General features: G+C 50.5%; 1 protein-coding gene across 8 annotated transcripts in view; it reads right to left on the minus strand.

Moving 5' to 3' along the window:
- Positions 1-25608, minus strand: part of stk11ip (serine/threonine kinase 11 interacting protein) — a 184723-nt gene that overhangs the window by 17916 nt on the left and 141199 nt on the right. For all 8 annotated transcript variants that reach the window (XM_072468951.1, XM_072468929.1, XM_072468961.1 and 5 more), the window contains 3 exons: positions 14848-14945; positions 10572-10750; positions 41-125 (listed from right to left, as the gene is read on the minus strand). In XM_072468951.1, the coding sequence (XP_072325052.1) occupies positions 41-125; positions 10572-10750; positions 14848-14945 (362 nt within the window). The remainder of the gene's footprint in view (positions 1-40; positions 126-10571; positions 10751-14847; positions 14946-25608) is intronic.

Genomic DNA, 25608 nt, shown 5'->3' on the forward strand with positions numbered 1-25608 from the left:
AGAAGGTAGACTAAAATTACAGAAACTCATCGGCCTTTACCAGAGCTTGTGGTGTGGGTCCATGCGGGTGAAGCAGATGGATTCTAGTTTACTGATTGATCTCGGAGTCAGCTCCCGTACCATGTCTGAAAGAAATCAGGGTTTGGAATGAAAAGGTGAGTCACTAGGTCATAATCAGGAGCAAGAATCCCTGCTTATTCGGTCCACCCAAATTCTAACAATCCTTCTCCCCCAGGAGGAAATCCGCTCACAGCACTGACTGGGGATTAAACCCCATGATGCTGCCAATCTCAGGGTGTTTTACATTTCCTTTGCCCCTCAATTAAACTGGTATCTGGCCTTCCCCGATAACAAGAGCTGCACACAAACACACCTTTAGAAATAGGACCCCGAGAGAGTCAAATGCGGACGCAGCTGTGGCTCAGTGGGTAGCTTGCTCACCTCTCGAGTCAAAGCTCTGGGATTCAAGTCCCACTCCAGAGACTGGCCCACAAAATCCAGCCCGGCACCAGGTGTAATGCTGAAATACTGAGGCAGGACCAAACCATCGGAGGGCCAGTGCTGAGGGACCACAACAGCCTGGTGAGAAAAGTTGTAGCTCATGGAATAAAAGGGACAGTAGATATAAAATTGACTGAATGAGTGAGCAACGGTCAATGGATATTTTCGGGTTGGGGGAAGGTTTGTCGTTCCCCAGGGGTCGGTATATTGGGACCGTTGATTTTCCTGATATATATTAATGATCTAGATCCCGGTTTGCAGGGGACAGTTTCAAAGGTTTTGGATGATACATTGGTATTGTAAAATGTGAAGAAGACTGCGGAGAACTTCAAAAGCACAGACAAGTTGGTGGATTGGGCAGATATGTGACGGATGAAGTTTGATGCAGAAAAGTGTGAGGTGATGTAGTTTGGTAGGAAGTGCATGGAGTCACAATATAAAATAAGAGTGAAATTCTAAAAAAGTAGCTCAGGAGCAGAGGGGCCTGGGTGTAAATGTGCATAGATCATTAAAGGTGGCAGACAGATGGAGAAGGCAGTTAATAAAGTAGGGAGTATCCTGGGCTTTATAGGGCAGCACGGTGGCACAGTGGCTAGCACTGCTGCCTCACGGCACCAAGGACCCGGGTTCGATCCCAGCCCCGGGCCACTGTCAGTGTGGAGTTTGCACATTCTCCTCATGTTTGCGTGTGTCTCATCCCCACAACCCAAAAAGGTGTTGGTGAATTGGCCAAGATAAATTGCCCCGTATTTGGGTGAAAATAAATAATTGGATACTCTATTCTGGGATTTATTAATAGGGGCATGAAGTACAAGAGCTGAACTTACACAAAACCTCAGCTGACTTATTGTGTCTGGGAACCACACTATATGAAGAAGGTGAACACATTGGCGAGAGTTCAGAAGAGGTTTACAAGGAGGTTTACAAGGATGGTTCCAAGGATGAGAAACTCCAGTTATGAGGATAGATTGGAGAGGTTGGGACTGTTCCCCTGGGAGAGAAGAAGGCTGAGAGGAGATTTGATAGAGGTGTCCAAAATCACGAGGGGCTGGACAGAGTAGACGGAGCGAACCTGTTCTGACTCGTAAAAGGATCGAGAACGAGGGGGCAACAGATTGAAAGTGATTTGCAAAAGAAGCAAATGTGATGTGAGAAATAAAAGCTTTTCACACAGCGAGCGATTGGGGTCTGGAATGCACGGCCTGGAATTGTGCTGGTGGCAGCTTTAATCGGGGTGTTCGAGAGGACATTAGATGATTATTTGAGTAGAAACAATGTGCAGGTGAATGGTTTGAGAGGCAGTGTAGACACGATGGGCCACAATGGTCTCTTTCTGCACCATAACCATTCTGTGATTTATCTCTCAACGAACATCACAAAAACTGATCATCTCCGGTCAATACCATATTTGTGGGATATTTCTATGTGCAAATTGGCTGTTGTAGTTCTACATTAAAATAATCAATACATTTGTTTTGAAAAACATTTTATTGAAGGCATTTTCAATATACACATAACCCAAAAATACACAAACTGACCGCGGCAACAGAAAACAAACCCCTCCCTCCCTACACCCCTCTAACAAACACCTCCCCACTCACCCCGCTGCCACCCCAGCATACGCCCCCGCCCCAGGAAAGGTTCAATACTCCTTAAAGAAGTCAATGAACAGCTTCCACCTCGAGGTGAACCCACCTCCGCACCCTGAACAGCGAACTTGATCTTTTCCAAATGCAGGAACTCTGCCTAATCGCTCACCCACACCCCTGCCATCGGCGGCTCCGAGTCCCACCAGCCCAACAAAATCCATCTCCGGGCTTTCAGGGAGGCGAAGGCCAACACGTCGGCCTCTTTCCCCATCTGGATTCCTGGATCCTTCGACACTCCAAATATCGCCACCTCCCAACTCGGGGCAACCTCTCCCTCAAACTCTGACATTACGTCTGCAAATCCCTCCCAAAACCCCCTCAACCTCGGACACGCCCAAAATATGTGGACATGATTAGATGGCCCTCCCGCATATCGCCCGCACCCATCCTCCACCCCTGGAAAGAACCGACTCATCCTGGACACCGTCATGTGGGCCCTGTGCACCACCTTAAATTGGACAAGGCCTAGTCCTGCACGCGGCGAGGACACATTCACCCTCCGCAGAGCTCCACTCCATACTCTGGCCCCCAACACCCCACCCAACCCTTAACCCTAACTTACGCCTCCTCCACAGGAGCACACTCCCTCTTCATCAGCTCCCCATACATGTCTGCAACCCTGCCCTCCCCCATTTTATCCTCGGACAGAAGCTAATCCTGCAGCACTGGGGGCGACAGCATCGGAAACAACGGCAGCTCCTTTCTTATGACCTACATTAACCTGAACCCTTTCCCCTTCGGGAACTGGTAGCCCCTTTCCCAAAAATATTCTATCCCCACCTGCCGCCACTCCAGAACTTTGCATCCAACCCTCCGGAGCAAACCTATAATTATTGCAAATCGGCGCCCACAGAGTCATGCCTTCCAATCCAAAATGCTGCCGACGCCGGTTCCAAACCCTCAGTGCCGATACCACCACCGGACACATGGAGTGTCTGACCGGCGAGCACGCAAGGGGTGCCAACAACAGTGCCCTCAGGCTGGCCCCCTTACACGATGCAGTCTCCACCCGTCCCCAAACCGACCGCTCCTCCACCACCCATTTCCTCACCATTGCAATGTTTGCTGCTCAGTAGCATTTTACATAGAATTTACAGTGCAGAAGGAGGCCATTCGGCCCATCGAGTCTGCACCGGCTCTTGGAAAGAGCACCCTACCTAAGCCCCCACCGCCACCCTATCCCCGTAACCCCACCCAGCACTAAAGGCAATTTTGGACACCAAGGGCAATTTAGCACGGCCAATCCACCTAACCTGCACATCATTGGACTGTGGGTGGAAACCGGAGCACCCGGAGGAAACCCACGCACACACGGGGAGAACGTGCAGACTCCGCAGACAGTGACCCAGCGGGGAATCGAACCTGGGACCCTGGAGTTGTGAAGCTATTGTGCTAACCACCATGCTACCGTGCTGCCCCTCACCATTGCAATGTTTGCTGCACAGTAGCAGTTCAACAATCTCGCCAACACCTCCCCTCCGGTTGATCCCTCTCCAAAAACACCCTCCTAACCGGCTCAGATACCAGCGCGCCCCCAGCGTCTCTCACCCGCCCAATTTCCCCCTCCGCCTCCGGTTTCCTCGACTGGTGCGCAAGCATCCGGCTGGCTTTCTCCCCATACTGGTCTACCGCTCCTCTGGCTCTACGCAATTGCCCCACCGCCTTTCCTGTGGACACCAACCCAAACTCCACCTGGAGCCTCTGCCTCTCATTTAGCAGCACCTCCTCAGGCACCACCGAGTATCTCGGATCCACCCTCCGAATATCCTGCACCAACATTAACCCCTCAGCCCACTCCACCCTCCATGTTCCCAAATCGATATATATCCCCTCACAGCGCCTCCCACAGCGTGGAGGCGGAAACCTCTCCGTCTCATTCAGCTCCACATCAATACGGATGGCCACCCTCACCCTTTCGAAAATCCCCTTCTCCACCAACAACCCCATATCCACCTCCACTGTGGCCGCTGAGCCTCCCCCTGTACCACCCGCAGGTCCACCCAATGCGGCACGTGGTCAGGGGCCACAATCGACGTCGACTCCGATCCAATCACCCCTGCCAACAGCACCTTATCCCAGACAAAAATCAATCCGGGTGTTCTCCCAGTGCACGTGCGAGAAATACGAAAACCCCTTCGCTCTCGGCCTCTCAAACCGCCAAGGGTCCGCCCTGCCCCATACGTTCCATAAGCTCAAGCAGCTCCTTTGCCGTGGCCAAAACCTTTGGCGACCCAGAGCACCACAATAAAATAATAATAACGATAATCTTTATCGTCACAAGTAGGCTTACATTAACACTGCAATGAAGTTCCTGTGAAAAGCCCCTAGTGACCTCCACCGTCCCTTGCAATAGCCTTTGCTGGGCGATGTGGGGATGGATATCCAGTGAGGACAGGAACAGTATCTCTGTGGTGGAACAGCACTTGCCATTAAGGTCCTCAAACCAAGAACGGGGGTTTGAAACAGATGACACCCAACACCGAGCACACCAAGCCAGCTCTCCCCACCAACCAGCAGAGACGTGACCAAGCTCTTCCAGTGATCCAGACTAAAGCCAGTGACAGCACCCGTCAAGCTAATGTCAACTTGCTGACTTTGAAGACCGGCACGGTGGTGCAGTGGTTAGCACTGCTGCCTCATGCCGCTGAGGACCTGGGCTCGATCCCAGCCCCGGGTCACTGTCCTTGTGAAATTTGCACATTCTCCCAGTGTCCGCGTGGGTCTCACCCCCAAAGATGTGCAGGCAGGTGAAATGAAATGAATGAAATGAAATGAAAATGAAATGGAAATCGCTTATTGTTACAAGTAGGCTTCAAATGAAGTCACTGTGAAAAGCCCCTAGTCGCCACACTCCGGCGCCTGTTCGGGGAGGCTGTTACGGAAATTGAACCGTGCTGCTGGCCTGCCTTGGTCTGCTTTCAAAGACAGCGATTTAGCCCAGGTGGATTGGTGATGCTAAATTGCCCTTAATTGGAGAAAAAAAAGAAGTGATTTGGCACTTCAAATGTATTTTTAAAAATTCAGACTTTGGTCTGCTCAAGTTTCTTGGACTCTTGACACGTAGAGCATTTTTGCTTCATTGGCAGATTAATCCTCAAACAGTACACGGTCAGGAACAGGGATGGGAGGAAACTGCTGATCAATGGGAACAAGGATCCCAATGCCGCCAGGCAGAGAGCCTGAGAGGTTTAGGAATGAAATTTCAGGATCCAGAGCTGAGGGTCAATGATGGAGCGATTAAAACTGAACACGGACATGGGGCCAGAATTGGAGGTGTGCAGATACCTAGGTGGGTTATTGAGCCGGAGGAGATTAACAGAGATAGGAAGGGGCGAGGCCACAGGAAGACTTGAATTCAATGATGAGAATTTTTTGTTTTTTATAATTTAGAGTACCCAATTAATTTTTTCCAATTAAGGGGCGCTTTAGCGTGGCCAATCCACCTACCCTGCACATCTTTGGGTTGTGGGGGCGAAACCACGCAAACACGGGGAGAATGTGCAAACTCCACACGGACAGTGACCCAGAACATAGAACATAGAGTGCAGAAGGTGGCCATTCGGCCCATCGAGTCTGCAATGACCCACTTAAGCCCTCACTTCCACCCTATCCCCGTAACCCAATAACCCCTCCTAACCTTTTTTTTGGGGTCACTAAGGGCAATTTATCATTGTCAATCCACCTAACCTGCACGTCTTTGGACTGTGGGAGGAAACCGGAGCACCCGGAGGCAACCCACGCAGACACGGGGAGAACGTGCAGACTCTGTACAGTGTCCCAGCGGGGAATCGACCCTGCGACCTCGGTGCCGTGAGGCAGCAATGCTAACCAGCGTGCCACCATGCTGCCCCTTTTCACAAAGAACAAAGAAAAGTACAGCTCAGGAACAGGCCCTTCGGCCCTCCAAGCCTGTGCCGACCATGCTGCCCGTCTAAACTAAAATCTTCTACACTTCCTGGGTCCGTATCCCTCTATTCCCATCCTATTCATGTATTTGTCAAGATGCCCCTTAAATGTCACTATTGTCCCTGCTTCCACCACCTCCTCCGGCAGCGAGTTCCAGGCACCCACTACCCTCTGTGTAAAAAGCGTGCCTCGTACATCTCCTCTAAACCTTAAACCTATGCCCCCTAGTAATTGACCCCTCTACCCTGGGAAAAAGCCTCTGACAATGTATAATTGAGGCCGTTTCTGGACTGGGACTTCAGCACAGAGCCAATACTGCCAGGAGGAGAGAGAAGAGGGCGTCGGAGAAGAAAACGAGAGGTCATTGTTTTAAAATGTTCCCCGATCAGAGTTGCAGCCATCTATAGCTGTGAGGCTGGAAGCTGCAGCACTGTTTGACTGTGGGCACACAAACATGTATTAACATTGCAAACTTGTTCCTTGCCCTTGGGCAGACGTGATAAAGTGAGACGTTAATTCCTCGCCTTCTTCTGACACTGAACACAGCTACTCCACCCATATAATGACACTTATCTACGTCTAATTAGCATGTTTAATGCAGAATAACATCCCAAGGTGTTTCACTGCCATTCAATTAATAATGAAGAAAGTTGATCCCCCTCCACTCCCTGGGTGTTAATTCTCTGTGGGCGCAACATTCCCTAATGCACCAGTATCCCAATCGTGAGTGCGTGAACCTCATCGCCGCGCCAGCGAGCTTTCAGACTACGAGATCCCTGTCTAATCCAAGAGATGTTGGGGCCTGTTGGCGTGGGCTTGGTTAGAGATCAGCTAATTACAGAGATTTTATTATTTTTTTAAAATAGAGAACCCATTGCAACTGGCCCCAGCCTGATCACGAGAATGATTGGATAAGAAAGTGATTCTCATTTCTGTTGAAATTTTTTGCGCGGGTGTGTGTGTGTGTGTGTGTGTGTGTGTGTGTGTGTGTGTGTGTGTGTGTGTGTGTGTGTGTGTTGTTTCACAGCTCCAGGGTCCCAGATTCGATTCCCGGCTTGGGTCACTGTCTGTGCGGAGTCTGCACGTTCTCCCCGTGTCTGCGTGGGTTTCCTCCGGGTGCTCCGGTTTCCTCCCACAGTCCAAAGATGTGCAGGATAGGTGGATTGGCCATGCTAAATTGCCCTTAGTGTCCAAACAAGGTTAGGCGGGGTTACGGGGAAAGGGTGGAGGTGTGGGGATAGGGTGGAGGTCTGGGCTTAAGTAGGGTGCTCTTTCCAAGGGCCGGTGCAGACTCGATGGGCCGAATGGCTTCCTTCTGCACTGTAAATTCTATGATTCTATGACCGAGAGACCTACTTCTGTGCCGCTATGATTCTAAAGTGGTGGGGATTGGTGTAGAGACTAATTTAAATAAGTGCCGCTCAGTGACCCCCCCCCCACCCCGAATACCAGCCTCTGTTGGTGGGGGGGGGGGATGGACTGCTGATGTGGACAGGATCGGATAAAGCTGTGATGACTCAGTGGTGGAATACATCCCGCCACGGACACGAGCATCAGTGACGGGCAACTGCACAACTGGAGCCAGCAAGGAGTCAACACCAAGTGGAGGAGGAGAAAATTGATGAGATGTTTCCACAGCACCTTTCAAAAACTCACGATGGCCTAAAGTGCTTTACACACAGTGGTGTACTCGAGTCAGCACTGTTGTAATGAAGGAAAACTGCGGCAAATTGTTGATAATCTTTACTGTCACAAGTAGGCTTACATTAACACTGCAATGAAGTTACTGTGAAAAGCCCCTAGTCGCCACATTCCGACACCTGTTCAGGTACACTGAGGGAGAATTCGGAATGTCCAATTCACCTAACAAGCGCGTCTTTCGGGACTTGTGGGAGGAAACCGGAGCACCCGGAGGAAACCCACGCAGTCATGGGGAGAACGTGCAGACTGCACGAAAGTGACCCAGCTGGGACTCGAACCTGGAGCTCTGAAGCAACAGTGCTGACAACTGTGCTGATGAGTAAATTCCCACAAAGCAGCAATGGAAGAAATTAAAACAGAAAATGCAGATCATTTGAAAAACGGCACCTCGGGCAGAGCAACACTCCACACGATCGGCACCCTGGATTGTGGGTTCAAATCCACGGCAGATAAACCAGCGAAGCCAATTCTGAAGAACTCTTGCAGATTGGAGTTGCGCAGGTTCACAGCTGGCATACAACCTTGAACTGTTACCCCTCCTCTGTCTCAGAGCCCAGCCTCTGCGCTCAGGCAGTTTTGTGCCCGAGTGAACCCTCCGGGACTGGTTTGAGAACATACTGGCGAACGTAGGAACAAATCTTGCTGTGTGCCTGACAGTCGCAATGGTGGATGAGCTGCTTTCAGGCCACATCTACCCAAACACAAGATAATTTTCTGCTGCTGCTGCCGCAACAGGTTTTATCTTGTGTCCTTGGCCAGCTCGCAGTTATCGGCAACTGAGCCAAGCCTCTGGCTGTTCAGACACGTCTGCACCAAGTTCACAACAGGCTGAGTCACTGATCAAAAGCCAAATACACCAGGGATCAGGCTTCCTCACATACTCAGATCAGCAGGACCCATTCTGTATTCTCCACCGCTCCCCAAAGCCTGTCTACAAGACACAAGTCAGGAGTGTGATGGAATACTCTCCAATAGCATGGATCAGTGCAGTTCCAACAACTCCAGAAGCTCAACACCATGCAGGACAAAGCAGCCCCGCTTGATTGGCACCCCTTCCACTGCCTACAAGGTCCCATCCAAGCCACACACCATTCCGACTTGGAAATTTCAGTCAGAATCCGGGAACTCCCTTCACAACAGCCATTAATGCCACACTGATTGCAGCGGCTCAAGCTCCCAGCTCATTACCACACCTTGAGGACAATTAGACGTGGACAATAAATGGTGGCCTGTCAAGATTGATGAAATGGCTGTGCGTGTGACGGCGAGATAGGCAGACCAGCGCTTTCCTGGCTTTTATCACCAGCCCCATGCTGGAGCAGCAGTGAGGTTGGTGTGCTGGTTTCAGTATGCCCGGAATGAGCTGAAGATGGTGTTTGATTTGGGGTGGGGACAGGTTGGCCGGTCCCATGTGCCTGCTGCCGTTGTCCTTGCCGTTGCTAAGGAGCCTTGGCAAGTTGCTGCAGTGAATCTTGGAGATGGTGTACACTGCTGCCACTGCACGCGAGTGGTCAATGGAGTGGTTGTTTAAGTTGGTAGAAGGGGTGCCAATCAAGTGGGCTGCTTTGTCCGGGATTGTGTTGACCTGCGAGTGTTGTTGGAGCGGCACCTCTCCAGGCTAGTGATCAAAATTAACATGATCCGCACTTGAACAAAAAGTGCTACAGGAACAGATTGATAATCATTTTGTTTAGTATGTTACAAACTATTAGCTTCTACTACATCAGGAGTTTATAAACCTTAAAACACAGAGAAAACACGCTATCTGTACACTTACACCTCAATAATTCCTTCCTCCTCTTCGCTCCGTGAGGGGAAAACAAGCCTATTCTATGCAAACTGGCCTCCTAAAGTAACCATTTCAAAATAGTTTGGGCCGAAAAGAGAGCAAGGACAGGCTTGCGTGGGCTCAGTAGCCAACTTCACCGGCTGAGGTGCTGCACTTACTTTAATTAAATTAAACATGTAGCATTAACACTGCGCCATTGTTTGTAGAGACACTGCCAGGCCAGTTCAGCAGATACCACTGAAGCAGCATTTAATAATGATAATAATCTTTATTATTGTCACAAGTAGGCTTACATTAACACTGCAATTAAGTTACTGTGAAAATCCCCCAGTTGTCACGTTTCGGCGCCTGGTCGGGTACACAGAGGGGGAATTCAGAATGTCCAATTCACCCAACAGCACGTCTTTCGGGACTTGTGGGAGGAAACCGAAGCACCCGGAGGAAACCCACGCAGACACGGGGAGAACGTGCAGACTCCGCACAGACAGTGACCCAAGCCATGAATCGAACCTGGGACCCTGGCGCTGTGACGCAATAGTGCTAACCACGGTGCTACCATGTAGTGTCTTCTGTGGGCGGCACATTTTGTACAGGCGTAGATATGGTCAGGATAATCGCACAGACTCAGCTGTGTGGATACTGACTGCTATTTAGCAGCAGGGATCATGGTGGGGTGGGGAGGTGGTGGGGTTGGTGCAGTTGGCAGCAATTTGCGATGGAGAGCGGTCACAAAGTCCCGCTGTGAAACACGTAACCCAGCTGTCAACAGACATCTCTAAAACAGATGCTGCAACTGTTGTCACATTGCTGCGCGAGGGAGCTTGCTGCACATAAATTGACCGCCACATTTCCTACAACAGTGGCCGCACTTCACAAATTGGATGTCCAGCGGATGCTTGACGCTCTATATATGGAAACAAAGTCTTGTCAGATTATCTGTGCTTGTGCCTTGTGGAACATTTGCCTTCCTTCAGACAGGTCAATATGGGAGCAAGCTACACACGTTGTGTCAACTATCCACCCACCTGTGAAAAACTGCATGAAGTTCTTGCACTTGGATGGATTTCGGATCAGCAGCGTGTACGATGCTCCCGAGCCGTCAAACTCCATGCTAATGCTCTGGGTGCGAAGACCCACCTGTAGGTGCACCAGGTCCAGTATGGGGTGCACCTCCCACTTCCTTAACCAGTTGGCTGGCTGGCCACTAAACAGAGAAAAGGGAAGAGAATAAAGAGCCGGACATCTTGCAGGACAAGGTCAGCAGACACAGGGGAACCCCACCACCTGGAGGTTCCCATCCAAGCCACTCACCGCCCTGATTGGAAATATATCGCCGTTCCCTCAGTGTCGCTGGGTCACAATCCCGGAACCCTCTCCCTACCAGCACCATGGGTGCACCTACGCCACATGAATCGAGGCAGTGGCTAACCACCACCTTCTCCAGGGCAATCTGGGAGGATGGGCAATGGTCAACAAATGTCAAACTAGCCATTGACATCCACATCGCAGGAATTAATAAGAAAGACATTGTTTGTAAGTCATGAGGAAGGAGAAAAAAGAAAGCTACATGTGACACATTATATAATGTGTCCTGCGTGTACAAGATTATGCGGGGCATGGGCAGGATGGATAGGGGGCAGCTATTCCTTGAAGAAACTTCTTTATAGAAATAATAACAATAACAGTAATAACTGAAAGCAGGAGCAACAGTAAGATTAAAATTTCATAGCGATTTTTGAAAAGCAGGTCAATCGGATGTTGACTTTGTGGCTATTTATCCTACAGTAGTGACGGATGGGAAGCAATGCAAGATGCTCCTGGGGGGTGGGGCACGGTGTATAGCACTGCTGCTTCACAGCTCCAGGGTCCCAGGTTCAATTCTGGCCTTGGGTCACTGGCTGTGCGGAGTCTGCACGTTCTCCCCGTGTGTGCGTGGGTTTCCTCCGGATGCTCCGGTTTCTTCCCACAGTCCAAAGATGTGCAGGTTGGGTGGATTGGCCGTGATAAAAATGTCTCTTAGTGTCCAGGGATGCACAGGGGTTGCAAGGATAGGGCAGGGGGAGTAGGCTTACAGGGATAGGGAGCTCTTTCGGAGGATCAGTACAGACTCGATGGGTCAAGTGGCCCTCTTCTGCACTGTAGAAATTCTACGATTCTATGCAGGTGAACACAAGAACCTCCACATCCGTAATTAGTGAACAGACCTACAAGCGGTTTTAAAAAAATTAAGGGTACCCAATTTTTTTTTCCCAATTAAGGGGGGTAGCGTGGCCAATCCACCTAATCTGCACATCTTTGGATTGTGGGGGTGAAACCCACGCAGACACGGGGAGAATGTGCAAACTCCACACGGACAGTGACCCGGGGCCGGGATCGAACCCGGGTCCTCAGCGCCGTGAGGCAGCAGGGCTAACCACTGCGCCGCCCGATGTGTTCAAGGATGAACTGGGTGCATTGCGTGGTACTGCTGTGAAGTTGTATGTAGAGCCTCAGGCTACTCCTCATGTTTGCAAGTCCAGGACCGTGTCCTATGCCATGAGAAAGAAGATGGAGGAGTTGGAATGTCTTCAAAGGCTTGGAATCATTGAGCCTATTCAGTTTTCTCGTTGGGCAGCTCCAATTGTCCCTAAAGAGAGGCAGTTTAAACCCGATGATCAGGTTTGCATTAGGAACGATGGTCGTAACCAGAGGTGGTTACTGGGAATAATTCTGAACCAAAGTGGTCCGGTATCTTGGGTCGCGAAACTGCAACACGGAAGGGTTGTTCACAGACACCAAGACCACATTAGTAATGTTGGTAATGCTGTTGTGGGTGTTCACCAGGAAGTAGTTCCTGCGTTTCCAGGTTTGCCAGTCGAGTCTGCTGGAGGAGCGGAAGAGGAACGTTCATGTTCAAATTCCCAATCTCCCTCTTCACCTACAATTCCAGATCAACCGCGACAAGATTCACCAATGGGATTGCAAAGGTCGCAAAGTTAACGCTCCTGACAGACTTTAGCATAGCTAAGACATTACTTTTAGCCTGGTGGCAGGTGGAAATTTAAGGGGGAGAATTGTTACAGACCGTCACTTTGAGTACAGAGTGTTCTTATAGGTCTTTCTCCTAAGTAATTGTTTTACTGGCGTCTGTTGAGAGTTCTGAGCATGTGCGAGCTTTGGGCGGGCTTTCTCAGATTGCAAGTGTTCTACAAGCGAGATGTGCCTTACTGTTGCTCCTGTTTTCATTGTTACCACTGCTATTGCTAATATAAAAATATATAAAGAAGTTCCTTCTTTTAAACAACGCATCTGGGCTTTGTGGTCTCCAGTTACCACACTAACCCTCATCTTTCAAAGTAGCTTTATAGGGTCATGACCCCACAGGAGGTCATTCAGCCCATCGAGGTCATGGTGCTCTCTGTGGTGCAAGCCAATCAGTCCCATCCCCCTATTCGATCCCCATCACTCCGCAAGTTCATTTCCCTCAAGTGCCACCATCCCTGCAGGTTTTCCGGGTCATTGACACTTGCTACGTGCAGGAATTCCTCCTCGTGCGCTCTGTACCTCTTGCCCAAAACCATGTCGCCCTCTCCTCGTGTCGTCAGCTGACGGGAATAGCTTTTCTTTTTCAGGCCAAGTCAGCCGACCGAGGGATTGAACAAGGATCTCCTGCTCTGCTGGCTGTGAGAGGTGGCAACTCACATTACAATGCCCATTCAAAAGAGATGCCAGTCTCACACTGCCTACTGCCTCAGTGTCATGGGGGTGTCTCTTTAAGGAATGTGTGTTTATCAAATGGCTTCAGTGATGTCATTGTGTGAGTGGAGCTGGACTACATAGAACATAGAACAGTACAGCACACAACAGGCCCTTTGACCCTCGATGTTGTGCCAAGCTTTGTCCGAAACCAAGATCAAGCTATCCCACTCCCTGTCATTCTGATGTGCTCCATGTGCCTATCCAATAACCGCTTGAAAGTTCCTAAAGTGTCCGACTCCACTATCACAGCAGGCAGTCCATTCCACATCCTAACCACTCTGAGTAAATAACCTACCTCAGACATCCCTCCTATATCTCCCACCCTGAACCTTATAGTTATGCCCCCTTGTAACAGCTACATCCACCCGAGGAAATAGTCTCTGAACGTCCACTCTATCTATCCCCCTCATCATCTTATAAACGTCTATTAAGTCGCCTCTCATCCTCCTCCACTTCAAAGAGAAAAGCCCTAGCTCCCTCAATCTTTCCTCATAAGACCTACCCTCCAAACCAGGCAGCATCCTGGTAAATCTCCTTTGCACCCTTTCCAATGCTCCCACATTCCTCCTATAATGAGGTGACCAGAACTGCACACAATACTCCAAATGTGGTCTCACCAGGGTCCTGTACAGTTGCAGCATGACCCCGCGGCTCTTACACTCAAGCCCCCCGTTAATAAACGCTAACACACTATAGGCCTTCTTCACGGCTCTATCCACTTGGATGGCAACCTTCAGAGATCTGTGGACATGAACCCCAACTGTGGCTCTGAGTTTTACTTTTGGTTTACATGTTGGAAGCTAGATTCAGAAGAAGGAGGCTTCTCCTCTCTCTCTCTATGTTAAACGGTGTCGCGATCACTTTTATAACTGTGGTCTGCAATGAATTCAAACCTACTGTTTTGTTAAAAGAGTTTTCCTGGTTTAGTGGATGTTGTTATCAAATTGAAACAGTTGAAAGAGAAGTTATTAAGGGTTTATAATATATATATATATATATATATATATAGAGAGAGAGAGAGACTGTAGCTGTGTGGGGGATTTGTGTTTGTAGTTGATAAAATGCTTAGTGTGTGTGCTTATAAAATGTTAACTGAATTCGTAGAATAAACTTTGTTTTGTTTAAAAGTATTAAGGCCTCTGTTTCATAACAGCTGAAAAGTAGGCCCATACATGCTCCTCATAACTAAAATCTACAAACAGTTGTGGGTCAGGTGAACTCCATGACATACTTTGGAGTTTTCTAAACCCTGGCCCATAACAGTCAGCGAGGCTCCACCGAACGAGAGGGTCGAGGAGAAAGTCCTTGAGAGCGTGGTGAGAATATGGAATTTGTGACCACAGGAAATAGTTGTGGTGAATAGCGTAGTTACATTTAGGGAGACGCACATGAGGGAGGACAGATAGGGTGAAATAAAGAGGGGTGGAAGGAAGCTTGTGTGGGGCATTAATACCTGTTTCTGTGCTGCAAATATTACTGACGACCCGACAAATCCCAAGTTTAACTGGGCAACGAATTGAGCTGAAACAACATTTTACGGAGTATCTAAGCCTGGAGACAAACCTAAGGGGTCCTGTGATTTCCAAGATGTAGACGTTGAAATTCGACATGATGAGCAATGAGGGATACTCTTGAGGGCTCCCATATTTCACTGTAGATGCCTGTAATTAAAAAGAAAATCATTAAGCACTTGAGAACTGCGAGTCACCAGTGTGGTGATATGCATGCGCACATCAATGTCTATAGTTATCGATGTGACCTCCGCCCAGCAGGTGGCAATAGAGATCCACCACGTGACTGGAGAGATCCAGCAGTTGGTAGCGAGTTGTGGTAGAAGACAGTCACATGTGAAGTAGCTCCAGGAGAATTCACTGAATTAATTTAGTAGTTACTGTTTGTATTATAGTTCGTGAGTTATCTTTCCAGATGTTGATCTGGTTAATAAATTATCTTACTAGTCAAAGAACTACATGTTGTGTGCGCAACTGTACTACGGGCATAACCAGCAGAGCCAAACTGACATGAAATCTTAGTGCACAGCCCTGCAAAGTTTTCCTTCTCAAGTATTTAGCCAATTTCCTTTTCGAAACTTCCAAATGAATCTGCTTCCACCGCCCTTCCAGCCAGCGCCCTACCCACATCGCTATTTGTTGCATTAAACAGAATTTATCACTGCACCCCTCCCTCACCCACCCCCAATTATTTTTGGCAATTTCCCCAAGTCTGTCTCTTCTTGTCACTGACCATCTAGCCAGTGGAGCAGTTCCATAGCGTCAGAGCAATTTTCAGCCAGCCACTCGGCCCATCGGGTCTATGCAAGGCAATCCAGTCAGTTCCATTCTCCCCATGGCCCCACAACTTTATTTCCCAAGTTCCCTTTTGAAATCATCGGCAAATAATTTTGAAATCAATCATCGCCTCCCCTTCCTTCGCCCTCACAGTCAGTGACTTCCAGAACGTTGTCATTTGCTGCGTAAAAGAGATTTTCCTCACAACGTCCTGCACCTTTTGTCCAAAACCTGAAATTCACGTTTCCTAGTCCGTGTACCATCGGCTAATAGGAAGTTTTTCCTCCTCTACCTCATCTAAACCTGCCACAATATTGCACCCGCCCCCCCCCCAAATCTCCTTTGCTCTAAAGAGAACCCAGCTACTCAATAATAATAATTTTTTATTGTCACAAGTATGAAGTTACCGTGAAAAGCCCCTAGTCGCCACATTCCGGCGCCTGTTCGGGTACACAGAGGGAGAATTCAGAATGTCCAATTCACCTAACAAGCACGTCTTTCGGGACTTGTGGGAGGAAACCGGAGCACCCGGAGGAAACCCAAGCAGACACGGGGAGAACGTGCAGACTCCGCACAGACAGTGACCCAAGCCGGGAATCGAACCTGGGACCCTGACGCCGTGAAGCAACTGTGAAAAGAGGTTAAGCAGTTATGCCTATACTCTCTCGAGTTTAGAAGAATGAGAGGAGATTTAATTGAGGTATACAAGATGATAAAAGGTTGACAAAGTAGATGTAGAGCGGATGTTTCCTCTTTTCTTTATGTAAATTTAGAGTACCCAATTCATTTTTTCTAATTAAGGGGCAATTTAGCGTGGCCAATCCACCTACCCTGCACATTTTTGGGTTGTGGGGGTGAAACCCACGCAGACACGGGGAGAATGTGCAAACTCCACGCGGACAGTGACCCAGAGCCGGGATCGAACCTGGGACCTCAGCGCCATGAGGCAGCAGTGCTAACCACTGTGCCACCGTGCCGCCCCACGGATACTTCCTCTTGTGGGGCAATCTAGAATGGGAGGTCATAGTTTTAGGATGAGGGGCAGCAGATTTAAAGCAGAGATGAGAAGAAGTCACTGGCTGGATTCTCCGACCCGACACATTTCTGTTTCAGCAGGGGCGGCGGGATGCTCCGTTACGCCGGCTGGTCAATGGGGATTCCCATTGTGGGGCAGCCCCACGCCGTCGGGAAACCCCCAGGCTGCCGGCAAACCGGAGCATCCCGCCGGCAGAGAATCCAGCCCCACTTCTCTTACAGGGCCGTGAATCTGGCGAATTCACGAACCCAGAGTGCGGTGGATGCTGGAACGGGTGGATTCCCATACCAGCCTCCCCGAACAGGCGCCGGAATGTGGCGACTAGGGGCTTTTCACAGTAACTTCATTTGAAGCCTACTTGTGACAATAAGCGATTTTCATTTCATTAGCCATGATCGTATTGAATGGCTCGAGGGGCTGTATTGTCAAATAGTGCCCCATGCCGGGAATCGAATATGGGACACTGGTGCTGTGAAGCAACAGTGCTAACCACTGTGCTACCGTGCCGCCACTCTATACCTCAATACCTCTATGGTTTTTTTTGTTGTCTTTTATAAACAATTTTATTGAGGTATTTTTGGCATATAAAACAGCAACATTATACCGTAGTGTACAAAAAGCAAATAAGACATAATGCAAGCATCGGCTCCCCTCTCGCAAGAACCTGCCTAAGCAACCCCCTACTCTACGCTACCCTAACCCCCCCCTCCCCTGCTGACGATTAATTCTCTGGGAAGAAGTCAGCAAATGGCTGCCACCTCCGGGTGAACCCTGACAGCGATCCTCTCAAGGCGGACTTAATTTTCTCCAGACCGAGAAAGCTCGCCATGTCCGAAAGCCATACTTCGGTCTTCGGGGGCTTTGAGTCCCTCCATGCCAACAGTATTCGTCGCCGGGCTACCAGGGAAGCAAAGGCCAAGATGTCGGCCTCCTTCTCCTTCTGGACTCCCGGGTCCTCCGAAACCCCCAAAATTGCCACCTCAGGACTCATTGCTATCCTAGTTTTCAATACCCGGGACATGATGTCCACGAATCCCTGCCAGTACCCCCTTAGTTTAGGACACGCCCAGAACATGTGTACATGGTTCGCTGGTCCTCGGGCACATCGAGCACCTTTGTCCTCCAGCCCAAAGAATTTACTCATCCGGGTCACCGTCATGTGGGCCCGATGTACGACCTTGAACTGGATCAGACTGAGCCTGGCGCATGTTGCGGTTGTGTTTACTCTACTCAAAGCGTCTGCCCATATGCCGTCCTCTATCTCTCTTTCCCCCCCCGAGTTCCTCCTCCCACTTAAGCTTCAGTCTGTGCCTCCTCTGCTCCCATTAGTTCTTTATAAATGTCGGAGACTCTCCCCTCTCTCCTCTGGAAACTACCCTGTCCTGGATCCCCCTTGGTGGGAGGCGTGGGTAGGATGGTACCAATCTGCGTACGGAATCCCGCACCTGCAAGTACCTGAAATCATTCCCTCTCGCCAGCCCGAACTTCTCCTCCAACACCCTCATGCTCGGGAAGCTCCCTTCCGGGAACAGATCCCCCATCCTCGCAATCCCCGTCCTCCGCCATAATTGGAACCCACCGTCCATATTTCCCGGGGCAAATCGGTGGTTACCGCAGATTGGGGTCCACACCGATGCTCTCACTTCCCCTATATGCCTCCTCCACTGGCCCCAGATCCGTAGAGCCGCCACCACTACAGGGCTGGTGGAGTACCGCGCCGGCGGGGGCGGCAGAGGCGCCGTAACCAAGGCTGCCAAACTGGTGCCCCTGCACGAAGCAGCCTCCATCCGCTCCCACACTGACCCCGCACCCACCATCCACTTCCTTACCATGGCTATGTTAGCTGCCCAGTAGTAGTTGCTAAAGTTCGGCAATGCCAGCCCCCCAATGACAGCGGGAGCGCATCCCAGCTCCGGAACCCGTCCCTCACTTGCTCCACCAACCGGGACAAGTTTAGTTTATGCAACTTACCCCAATCTCGCACTACTTGTATCCCTAAATATCTGAAGCTTCCCCCTACCAGCCTGAACGGCAGCCCCCTCAGCCTACACGGCAGCCCCCTCAGCCTACTCTCCTGACCTCTCGCCTGCACTACCCACATCTCGCTCTTTGCCATGTTCAATTTATATCCTGAGAACCGACCAACTTCCCTCAGGGTTTCCATGATTCCGTCCATCCCCGCCATTGGGTCTGACACGTATAACAGCAGGTCATCCGCGTATAACAAGACTTTATGTTTCACTCCCCCCCACACCCAGACCAGCCCTTTCCAGTCCCTTGAAGCTCTCAGAGCAATTGCCAGCAGCTCTATAGCCAGCGCAAACAGCAGTGGGGAGAGGGGGCATCCCTGTCTAGTCCCGCGGTGCAGTCTGAAGTAGCCAAATGTCGTCCTGTTCGTCCTCACACTGGCCTCTGGGGCCTGATTATAGCAGCCTAACCCAGTCAATGAATCCCACCACGAACCCAAAACGTCCCAGCACCTCCCATAAATAGTCCCACTCAACCCGGTGAAAGCCTTTTCGGCATCCATTGCGACCACTACCTCTGCCTCCCTGCTCTCCGGGGGCATCATAATCACATTGAGCAGCCTCCTTAGGTTGGCCACCAGTTGCCTGCCCTTTACGAACCCGGTTTTGGTCCTCCGCAATCACGTCCGGTACACAGTCCTCAATTCTAGACACCATGATCTTGGCCAGTAACTTAGCGCCTGCGTTAATCAAAGAGATCGGCCCATAGGACCCACATGCCTCCGGGTCTTTATCCCGTTTCAGTATAAGCGAGATAGTGGCCTGCAACATCGTCGGGGGTAAGACCCCTCTATCCCTTGCTTCGTTGAACACCCTGACCAGCACCGGCCCCGCTATCTCGGAGAACTTTTATAAAACTCCACCGGGTATGGGCCCGGCCCCGGGGCTTTACCCGACTGCATGACCTTCAGGCCCCCCAGTACTTCTTCGGTCCTGATCGGGGCACCCAGCCCGTCTACCAACCCCCTACCTACTCTTGGGAAGGTCAGTCCGTCCAAAAAGCGCCGAATCCCTTCCGGTCCCGTGGGGGGTTCCCAGGTGTACAGCTTGCTATAAAAGTCCCTAAACACCTTGTTCAGTCCTACCGGGTCCCCCACCAGGTTTCCCTCCCCGTCGACTACCTTTCCTATTTCCCCAGCCGCTTCTCTTTCTTAGTTGTTGTGCAAGCATTCTGCTGGCCTTCTCCCCATGCTCGTATATTGCACCCTTTGCCCTTCTAAGCTGCTCTACAGCCTTCCCTGTAGACAACACCCCAAACTCGGTCTGCAGCCTCTGTCGTTTCCCAAGTAACTCTGGCCTCGGGGACTCCGCATAGCTCCTGTCCGTCCGTAAAAGTTCCTTAACCAGTCAGTCCATTTCTGCCCGGTCTGTCCTGTCCCTATGGGCTCGGATTTAAGTCAGCTCCCCTCTCACCACTGCCTTCAGCGCCTCCCAGAGCACCGCTGCGGAGGCTTCTCCGGTATCATTTACCTGCAAGTAATTCTGCATGCATTTCCTCAGCCTCTCACACACCGCCTCGTCCGCCAGCAGCCCAACTTCCAGCCTCCATTGTGGGCGCTGAAAGCTATCTTTGCAAATCTGCAGATCAACCCAGTGCGGGGCATGGTCCGAGATGGTAATTGCCGAATATTCTGCACCCGTCATCCCTGTCAGCAAGTCCCTGCTCATGATAAAGAAATCAATTCGGGAATACACCTTGTGGATGTGAGAATAGAACGAAAACCCCTTCGCCGACGGCCGACTAAATCTCCATGGGTCAGCTCTCCCCATTTGCTTCATGAACCCTCTCAGTTGCTTTGCCATCGCTGGCACCCTACCCGTTATTGAACAAGACAGGTCCAGGCCAGAATCAAGAACTGTGTTAATGTCCCCACCCATGATCAGTTTGCGTGAGTCCAAGTCAGGGATCTTCCCCAGCAACCTCTTAACAAAATCCATGTCATCCCAATTAGGGGCATATACGTTGACCAGGACCACTCTCACCCCCTTGAGCTTACCCCTAACCATAACAAATCTGCCACCCCCGTCCGCAACTGTGCCCTCCACCTCAAATTGGACCCGCTTGTTGATCAAGATCGCAACCCCCATGGTCTTAGTGTCGAGCCCCGAATGGAAGACCTGACTAATCCAGCCCTTCCTTAATCTGACCTGGTCAGCCACTTTCAGATGTCTCCTGTAACATGACTACGTCCGCCTTCAAAACCAGTAAATGCTCGAACACAGGCGCCCTCTTGACTGGCCCGTTTAGTCCTCTGACATTCCAGGTGATCAGCCTGGTCGGGGGGCACCTCGCCCCCTTTGCCAATCAGCCATCTCCTTTCTTTGGCCAGCCCCCAAGCCATGTGTCACGCTTTCTCTGGCCCGCCTCCTGGCTGCCTCCACCCCTGACCTCACTGTTACCATGCCCAATTTCCAACATCATCAGCAGACCTACTCACCCCCCTCTCCCCCGCAACACCACCCTATAACCTAACCCCTGACAAACTAGCTAAATGAACACCCCCCCACCTGGCTTCTGTTGACTAGCCCACCCAGCTAGCCTGGTGGCTCCCAACTCCGGCGCCAGCGAGTCTCTCACCTATTGTTCTCTGGCTCCCCTCCCCCCAGCCCATCCACACCACTTCCCCAAATCAGCCCTGCTTGAACAAATACTCCAAACAGGATAGAGTCAACCCAACAATAGTGCAATTTAGGTCATACAAAACGAAATAGCAGGCACTGTCGACCATTCCTATCTGAACGCAGAAAGAGATCGCAAAAATTCCCCGAAAAACACCCCCCATATCCGAAACATTCTAACTACTCTTTTTGTAACAAAACTCAAACACAAAAGCAAAAAAGAGACATGAAGAAAAATAAGACAAAAAACACAAAAACCAAGATACAAAAGCATGAAAAAACATGCAGGCATCTCTCAGAAACAGGAGAAAAAGAATTAAAAGTTCCAACACGAGTCCAAGAGTCCTCAGCTCGGGACCAGCCCTTGCCTCTTTGCAAAGTCCATCGCCTCCTCGGGTTCCTCGAAATAATGGTGCTGGCCCTCGTGTGTAACCCACAGTCGCGCCGGATAGAGCAGCCCAAATTTCACCTGCTTCTTATATAAAATCTCTTTAACTTGCCTGTAGCCTGCCCTCCTTCTGGCCACCTCTGCGCTCAGGTCTTGGTAAACGCGCAGGGTGCTATGGTCCCAGTTGCAGTTCCGCGAGCTCTTGGCCCATTGAAGAACCCGCTCCTTATCCAGGAACCCGTGGAACCGGACCACCATCACTCGTGAGGGACCCCCTCGCCGCCGCTGCCTCACCTGCGCTCTATGTGCCCTGTCCACCTCCGGCGTGCGAGGGAACACCTCGTTCCCCAGCAGCTTCTGCAACATATCTGCCACATACGCGGCAGCATCCAGCCCCTCGGCCCCCTCCGGGAGGCCAACGATTCTTAAATTCTGCCGGCGAGACCTGTTCTCCAGGTCCTCCTGGAGCATTTTCGGTTGGGTCTCTCAACCTTCGAATCTTCATGTCCGCCACCGTTTGAAAGTCCGCCTGCTCCTCCACCATCTTCTCCAGCTCCTGGGCATCCAGCCTTTTCTCCATTCGGTCAAACGATTTCTGGAGCGGTTCCAAATGATCACTTTTCAGTGCTAGGAAGTTCTCCTGCATAACCTGCAACAGGTGCTCCATTGTCAGCTGGGCTGAACATCGGCCATATTGGTTTCACTCACAGCCTCCCCTTTGCCCTTGCTTGTCCACTTCTTCAGCTGTTTGCGATCCTTCCTACTTCTTAGTTCCATACACCGCTGTATGGATTCAATGCCTGAGTGCTATTACTTTCCAATCCAGCGCTTAAAAGCGCAAAAAAGTCGGGGGGAAATGTCCAAAAGTCCGACCGGAGTGGGAGCCACTAAGTGTGCGACTTACTCCCTCTATTTATGTTCAATACCTCTATTTATGAACAGTAAGAAGTCTTACAGCACCAGATTAAAGTCCAACAGGTTTATTATGGAATCACTAGCTTTTGGAGCACGGTTCCTTCATCAGGTGAGCTATTTATGAAGCTCAAGATCCCATATGCTTTGCTAATCACTCTCTCAATATGTCCTGCTATCTTCAAAGATCTATCCACATGGACTGCCAGGTCCCTTTGTTCCCACGCATTCTTTAAAACAGTGGCATCAAATCGGTATTGCCTTATGGGTGGCATGGTAGCACAGTGGTTAGCACTGTTGCTTCACAGCGCCAGCGTCCCAGGTTCGATTCCCGGCTTGAGTCACTGTCTGTGCGGAGTCTGCACGTTCTCCTCGTGTCTGCGAGGGTTTCCTCCCACAAGTCCCGAAAGACGTGCTGTTAGGCAATTTGCACATTCTGAATTCTCCCTCAGTGTACCCGAACAGGCGCCGGAATGTGGCGACTGGGGGATTTTCACAGTAACTTCATTGCAGTGTTAATGTAAGCCCACTTATGACGATAAAGATTATTATAATTATCTCCATTCCCCTCCCCCATCCACTGATAACTGCAGCCCCCCTCCCCCAAATTACTTAGCCCCAGAGTGACTCCATTCCTAACCAAGTAGCTTGTAGCGAGAGTCAGCTGACATGGCTAACACCCTGGTCTGCGGCGGGGATTTCACTGTGGGCTCCAGCTACAATCAACCAAATCATTTCAATCCCTTGGGCTTTACTCAAAAACCTGTTCACGAAATTCCTAAGCAGACCTTCAGCAGGCAATGTCTCGCCGGGTGCAGCATCAAATATTCCTCTCAGTCCCGAGGAGAAGGGACCAAAGGAGTGAACGGAGATGGCGGGTGGATGCCGCGACCTCCGATTGGAAATTGAACGGGCCGGCGGTGTTATAAAAACGCAGATAAATCTGGCTGCAGAGTATCCATTCAGCCGCGTGTGCGCTTTTAACCTCAGATCCCGGATATTTCCACCACCAGGAAAATAATCCAGCAGCTGACTCTGTTCCACCCAACTCCACTGATCCAAGACATTTGGAGACCGTTCCCACCTTTCCCGAGTAGAAAGTGTGTTCCTTTTAAAAAATAAAAAAATTTAGAGTGCCCAATTCATTTTTTTCCAATGAAGGGGCAATTTAGCGCTGCCAATCCACCTAACCTGCACATCTTTGAGTTGTGGGGGATGAAACCCACACAGACACGGGGAGAACGTGCAAACGCCACACGGACAGTGACCCAGAGCCGGGATTGAACCCGGGTCCTCAGCACCGTAGTCAGCTGTGCTAACCATTGTGCCACATGCCACCCTAGAAATTGTGTTCTTGGTGAGGGCAGCAACTTGCATTTAAAAATGACTTAAGGGCAGCACGGTAGCACAAGTGGATAGCACTGTGGCTTCACAGCTCCAGGGTCCCAGGTTCGATTCCCGGCTTGGGTCACTGTCTGTGCGGAGTCTGCACGTTCTCCCCGTGTCTGCGTGGGTTTCCTCCGGTTTCTTCCCACAAGTCCAAAAAGACGTGCAGGTTAGGTCGATTGACCATGATAAATTGCCCTTAGTGACCAAAAAGGTTAGGAGGAGTTATTGGGTTATGGGGATAGAGTGGAAATGAGGGCTTAAGTGGGTCAGTGCAGACTCGATGGGCCAAATGGCCTCCTTCTGCACTGTACGTTCTATATGTCTATATGAAATGAAATGAAATGAAATGAAAATCGCTTATTGTCACAAGTAGGCTTCAAATGAAGTTACTGTGAAAAGCCCCTAGTCGCCACATTCCGGCGCCTGTTCGGGGAGGCTGGTACGGGAATTGAACCGTGCTGCTGGCCTGCCTTGGTCTGCTTTAAAAGCCATTAGCCTTGTGCTAAACCAGCCCCGATATGTCTATGTAAACCACCCCAAGGCTCTTTACTAGAGCAATACCAAATAAAATTTAACTGCAAACTGCTTAAAATGTTAGGAGAGATCATCAAACGCTTGGTGACAAAGGTAAATTTTACTGAGCAGCTTAGAGGGGGGAAAAGAGAGAGGTGGAGCGGTTTACGGAGGGAATTCCAAAGCCCGTGGCCACAAGCAGCTGAAGGCGCGGCTGCCAATTGCGGAGGTGCCAGAGCTGGAGCAGCGCAGGGATCTGAGGGCTGCAGATGGTTCCAGAGCCAGGGAGAGGCGAGGGCATGTTGGGAGAGAGGTGTAGTCAGGTGAGAAACATCTCGCCAGTACCCAAACAGCCCGGAAGTGCTCAGTGCCTCAACTCAACACTTGGGAGCTACAACCTCAGCACTTTGCAAACAAATTTGACACTTCTTACTCCCCTTCACAAGATAATGGTAATAGGAAGCATTGCACATCTCCAACATTAATCATTTGGAGATTAATTCAGTAACACCCAGTTTTTGGCAGATTTTTGGGAACAGGTGCTGCCACATGGAAAAGCCTGATTGACCGTGAAAGGAGAGAGTGTGTGAGAGAGAGAGAGCGGGAGACAGAGAGAGAGAGAGAGGCAGAGAGAGAGAGACACACAGAGACAGTTAAAGAGAGAGAGGGAGAGAGAGAGACGGAGAGAGAGAGAGACAGCGAGAGAGAGAGAGAGAGAGAGTCAGCGAGAGAGAGAGAGAGAGAGACAGCGAGAGAGAGGAGAGAGAGAGACAGCGAGAGAGAGAGAGAGAGAGAGAGACAGCGAGAGAGAGAGAGAGAGCGACAGCGAGAGAGAGAGCGACAGCGAGAGAGAGACAGTTAAAGAGAGAGATGGAGAGAGAGACAGAGAGCGAGACAGCGAGAGAGACAGAGAGCGAGACAGCGAGAGAGAGAGAGAGACAGCGAGAGAGAGAGAGAGAGAGACAGAGAGAGAGAGACAGCGAGAGAGAGACAGCAAGAGAGAGAGAGACAGCGAGAGAGAGAGAGACAGCGAGAGAGAGAGACACAGCGAGAGAGAGAGACACAGCGAGAGAGAGAGAGACAGCGAGAGAGAGACAGCGAGAGAGAGAGAGACAGCGAGAGAGAGAGAGACAGCGAGAGAGAGAGCGACAC

This window comes from Scyliorhinus torazame, chromosome 2, assembly GCF_047496885.1.
Source record: "Scyliorhinus torazame isolate Kashiwa2021f chromosome 2, sScyTor2.1, whole genome shotgun sequence".
Taxonomy (NCBI): domain Eukaryota; kingdom Metazoa; phylum Chordata; class Chondrichthyes; order Carcharhiniformes; family Scyliorhinidae; genus Scyliorhinus; species Scyliorhinus torazame.